Source organism: Oxyura jamaicensis, chromosome 3 (genome assembly GCF_011077185.1).
Source record: "Oxyura jamaicensis isolate SHBP4307 breed ruddy duck chromosome 3, BPBGC_Ojam_1.0, whole genome shotgun sequence".
Classification (NCBI taxonomy): Eukaryota; Metazoa; Chordata; class Aves; order Anseriformes; family Anatidae; genus Oxyura; species Oxyura jamaicensis.
In genome coordinates, this window is record NC_048895.1 from 65570994 (window position 1) to 65576651 (window position 5658).

At 38.4% G+C, this 5658-nt stretch overlaps 1 protein-coding gene across 1 annotated transcript in view; it reads right to left on the reverse strand.

Moving 5' to 3' along the window:
- Positions 1-1068: 1068 nt before the first annotated feature.
- GJA1 (gap junction protein alpha 1) overlaps positions 1069-5658 on the reverse strand; it is a 9782-nt gene continuing 5192 nt past the window's right edge. Inside the window, exon 2 of the mRNA XM_035321639.1 lies at positions 1069-4154. Within this exon, the coding sequence (XP_035177530.1) occupies positions 2993-4138 (1146 nt within the window). The 5' untranslated portion in view covers positions 4139-4154 and the 3' untranslated portion in view covers positions 1069-2992. The remainder of the gene's footprint in view (positions 4155-5658) is intronic.

Consider the following 5658-nt stretch of genomic DNA (forward strand, 5'->3'; position numbering starts at 1 on the left):
TACTACAGTGGTAATTTTTATCAGTTGTCAAGATGCCTGAAGGAACTGAGTCCATAGTTCGGGATGTACCTGACAATCAGCCTGTCTAAGAGACACTAGATTTTGTCTCAGGGTGAGAGGTGAGCCCTTCTCTGGATGTTTCTCTACCCACCTTCCCAAGGGGATGATCCTCACAAAATGCTTGGAATGTTCTTCCCTTTTGTACAGATGCACTAGGACAAGCCAGCTTAAAATGACTCATTGTTATTATTTAAGAAACACTTCAAGGAGTCATTCCTTGTGTTTGTGCTTGTATAGTATCTCTCCTAGCTGTGAATCCACTAGCATTGTCCTGCATATTTTCCCCCTCTTTACTAGTAGGAAATTTGGACTTAAATCGCCAAACAAATTTTAAATTTGAAAGCTGTGTGATAACTCCATGACCATTATATTTTGATTTTTCACATAAAAAATGAGTTGAACCATCTTTCTTTTAGAGTCCAATGCAAGAAAGCCAAGCACTGGGCATCTTCATTAGTGACAGGGATATAAAAGGTGAAGCAGTAACCATTAGATGAAATCCCAGCCTTATCAAAATCACTGCCTTGCTCCCACTGAGTCTGAATGGCTGAGGATTTTATTCCAGAAATTCAAACTGACTACCAGTCAAACACTCTGATTGCATGCAGAAATGTAAATGTGGGGCAATGATTTAATAATCTACAATCTAGGCTGCATGAGAAAAATGCTTTAAAAATTGTGTGACAGTATCTTACTGTTATATTTTTTATAATAGTTTGGAAATAATTATATATATTCTGAAGCTCATGGCAAGATTTGCATTACAGTAGTTCATGCTGAGCCTGACTTTTTTCCAGGAGTGTCACAAACAATGCTTATTTTTCCAGTGTTGTGAGGGTATCTGAATTTCTTTCTGTGAAATTTCAATGCAAAGTAAATCCAGATGGATTAAATCAAGACTACTGCTGAAAGGCAGGGGGAAAATGAAGAGGGAAGGAAGAAGTTTGGATTATAATACTGAAACAAAAGATATATGGACATATAAAACAGTAAAAGACAATTAGAAGATATATTTATACTAAATTAAAACTTTATTGACTAATGTTCTCCAGACAACATGATCTGATGGACTAAGGTTGCAAACATGCAATGAAGTTGAACACAACAGTAGTTTAACATGGAATGTCAAACAAATTCATATATTGTAGTAAATGAAACAATTTATCTGTGTTGCTGCAAAATGAAACCAAGCTATGTATTTCCTTGGTCAATCTGTGTTCAGCTAAGAGGCAATGCATTTGAAGAAACTGGTAGATTTCTTTAGCATATATTTCAAATAAATTAGCTAGAATTGTACTCTTTTAAAATCAACTTCACTTGCATTTCAAACAAAACCTAAGTGTAAACACTAGAGTTGCTAGAGCCATCTAGAAAGACCTAACTGTCAAACTTGGAGTGGACATTACAGTTCAGTAAATGTGAATATTTAGTACAAGAAAAATACCAGTTACTGCAAAAGTCATGTAGGCATATTTTATTATTAATCCAGCACAAAGCATTTCTTCTAAGTTTCTCACATAAGACTAAAGCTTGCTTACAGTACTACAACTTCTATCATTCAAGCATCATTATTACCTATCAGGGAGATTGGTTAGATGACCTAATGGGTCTTTTCCATCCCTAACTTCTACAAAAGAAAATCATTCATGCCAGCAAGAACATGGTTCGCTACACCTTAGGCTTGATCCTGTAGACTTTGTTCAGGCAAAACTCCCACTGACTTAAAAGAGAGATTTTCCAGAGCAAGACATCCAGGACTAGACCCTTTTTTATTTTTTAAAAAGCATCCATTTAGGATACATGGAAAATACTATATAGAATTAAAAAAATATATGACATGTGCTTCACTTGCATTGAAGGAATCAGAGAATGTAAACACCACAGTGGCCCATATCTTCACAATATCCACGAGAAAGTGTCAACTGCAAGTAAAGTGTGTGCGTATGCTTCTCAACATATGCTTCTGAGTGTGTTTTGTGTATACCTTTACCTCTATGTCCACACATGTATGTACACCCTTAAAATACAAAAAGCTGTGACAAAATTCACTAAAGTCATTTACTTGCCTGTCTTAATGCTTAAATCTGCAAGTGGAAGCAAAATGGGTTTTATATGATGCTGCTTAGACTGTACGTGAGCAGCAGGACACAAATATTACTGTGGACAAGAGATTCTGGTTGCTGGTTCTACAAGCATGGAGCCAACCCACTTACGCACATCACAAAATCTACCTGCATGAAGGGCTGGAAAAACAGGTGACCAAAGTAATTCCTGGTGGGCCATGTCTGAAATTTGAGTTGTAGACTGTCCTCACAGAAGCCTTTCAACAACCTGGAGGACCATGCAGGAAAGTTTACCTTCAAAGTGCACTTTTTAAGAATGGAATGTTCTTGACAGGGAAATGATCAGAGGCAATCCTGGATTTTTTGCTTGTTGAATAGGAAAAACGTTTTCGTCTTCAGACAGCACTTCACCCTGACAAATGTGAGTTCAGTTATTATTGGGTTTTAGAAGATTCTTTAGAAACAAAAACAATAGTACGCACATACACATACACTCAGATATTTACAGCCTTTCTAGAAAAACAACCCCCTACCTTAGTAATGACTACTTATCTTTTTTCCTTTTTTTTTTTTTTCTTTTTTAGTATTTAAATTCTTTAAACCAGCTACATTAAATACCAATGTGTATTGTACCACCCCACACCAACCCCACATCCCTCCCAAAAACCAGCAAGTATTTTAAAAGTTTGTTTGCTTGTTTGTTGTTGTTGTTTTTTCTTTTCTTTTTTTTTTTTTTTTTTTTTAAACATGATTGTTAAAATCTCCTGCTTGAGACTGTTAAGTACCACCTCCACTGGAACAAGATCAGCACTGACTGCATCTTCCCATGCATGTCGTTTCATAGTTGAGCAAGTACTGCAGCAAGAAGCTTAGATCTCCAGGTCATCAGGTCGGGGCCTGCTGCTGGCTCGGCTGCTGGCTCTGCTGGGAGGCCTCTGGTCCACAATGGTGAGGGGTTGCAGCTCATGTCCTGACGCCAGCTTTTTAGTGTTCTGGTGCTCATCGGGGAAGTCGAAGGGCTGGGCATGCGAATTGGAGATGGTGCTGCCAGCCTGCCCCATCCTGTTCTGCTCCGCACTGTAGTTGGCCCAGTTTTGCTCGCTAGCTTGCTTATTGTAGTTACGACAGGAGGAATTGTTCCTGTCTCCAGTAACCAGCTTGTACCCTGGGGGAGACATGGGAGACAAGGGGGCGGTTGGTGAGGAACACCCATTGTAATAAGCATATTTGGGGGAGCCACAGTCCTTGGAAGGGCTCATGGTGCCGCTGTGGGAGTAGGGGTCAGTTTTCCCTTTCACACGATCCTTGACACCCTTGAAGAACACGTAGAAAAGCTCGATGATGTTCAATGCAAGAGACACCAAAGACACTACCAGCATGAAGACAATGAAGATGGTTTTCTCAGTTGGACGGGAGAGGAAACAGTCCACCCTGTGTGGGCATGGATCTCGCTCACAGGTGTAGATGGCGCTCAGGCTGAACCCATAAATGTACCACTGTATCAGCAAGAAAGCCACCTCGAAGACAGATTTAAAAAGGATGCTGATGATGTATGTACGGAGCAGTCCCCCACGCATCTTCACCTTGCCATGCTCTTCAATCCCATACTTGAATTTCTTAATTTCTATTTGTTTGAGGTGCATATCCACATTGACACCATCATTCTGGACCACCTTGAGCTCTTCTTCTCTTTTGTTCAGCTTCTCTTCTTTCCTCATCACGTAGAACACATGCGCCAGGTACAAGAGTGTTGGTACAGACACAAATATGATCTGCAGAACCCAGAAGCGCACATGGGAGATAGGAAAGGACTTGTCATAGCAGACGTTCTCGCAACCAGGCTGTTGAGTGTTGCACCGAAAAGCAGATTGTTCATCTCCCCAAGCAGACTCGACTGCCGTCCCCAGTAGCAGGATTCGGAAAATAAAGAGGACAGACAGCCATACTTTCCCTCCTGCAGTAGAATAAGCTTGAACCTTGTCAAGAAGTTTTCCCAAGGCACTCCAATCACCCATTTTCACGGGATGCTGGCTAAAGAACGAAACAAAGAAAAAAAATAGCGATGGTTGAGACAGCTCTTTAATACTTTTGATACACTGAATCACGCAGATCAATGCTAACACAGTGCAGTGGTGCAGCTTTGTTTTAATTCATGTGTTTTAGTTAAGTTGCTGGCAGAGTGGGAAGTAAGGGAAACTTCAAAGATAAATATTATATTATGTCTCAGAACACAGCGAAAAAAAGGCTTCTAATTTCACTTCAGTTTTCAAGAAGTCCATGAAAACCCTTGGCTGCCACTGTGGTTTGCTCAAATCAGCCTTCTTGGTGGCAGCCTCAGTTCAATGACCAGTACCTGCCTCAGGCAGAAAACAGCTGTGACACACTACTGAAACAGGATGTGGAAATGCTTAATGGCACTGCGTGAATATGCTAAGAATAAATGAAAGATTTATCTTGCTCATGTGTAGTTCATTCATGGTGATTTTTCTATTCACTCTTTAAGTGAATAGAAAAGCAAAACATAGTATAAATGTACTAAGTCAATACTATGGTCAGATACCAAAAATTTAATCATTGCAAAAGTGTGCTAAATTTCCTATGGCAACATTAAACTCAGCTATTGCACAAGTTACTGTGTGTGATACGTTTAAGAGTATAGTTCTTAATGATGCAAAGTTTTTACTATACTTAACTTCAGAAAAAAAAAAAAAAAAAAAAAAGGTTTCTAAACCAAATGTATGCATTAGTATTTGCAGCACAAAGATCAACATCAGTATTTTTACCCATATTTTTATGAAGGAACCAAAAATATTAAATGTATCAGGTGCAGATAAGCTCATGCCACTACATTGGAAGAACTGGTTCCCTAGCTATCTGTGTCTTGCTTAATTTATTGTCTTTCCGGCTTTGTATTTGCATCTTTTTACATTTAAATTCCATCATTTTGCTTTGAAAGGAAAAAAGATCTAGCCAGAAAAAAAAAAAAAAAAAAAAAAAAAAGGGTAAATGAGCACTTTCTGTTTTTAAGGCAACTCCTGGCGTGCAGTTTGCATTCCAAATGTTGAACACTGCAAGTTTAAATTGTCTCCTTGAGTTTAAAGTGTGAATTCTGGGACACATGCAGCTTCTTGGACATATCTGGAAATACACAGGGTGACATGAAACAAGTGAAATATTCTAACTTGACATTCTAGATTCTTAGGAAAAACAAAGTCCACTCTAGGGATTTTATGAACTTGAAAATGGTAATCTTTTCTGGACAAAAACTTACATTTTAGCTTGCCCCACATGAATAAGCATGTGAAATTGGGCATCTAAAAAAAAAAAAAAAAAAAGCAAAAAGCTTCCCTTTTAAAGTAAATGTTGCTCGGCAGAGGTATTAGTTCAGTGCATGCTGAGTAATCTCTTCCCAGTATTAATAGTTTTGACAATGTTCAAATGATTTCCTTCCCATCACATCATGGATATATTCCCTAGTGCAGGTCATTTATAGAAGGGAAAAAAAAAAAAAAAAAAAAAAAAAAAAAAAAAAAAA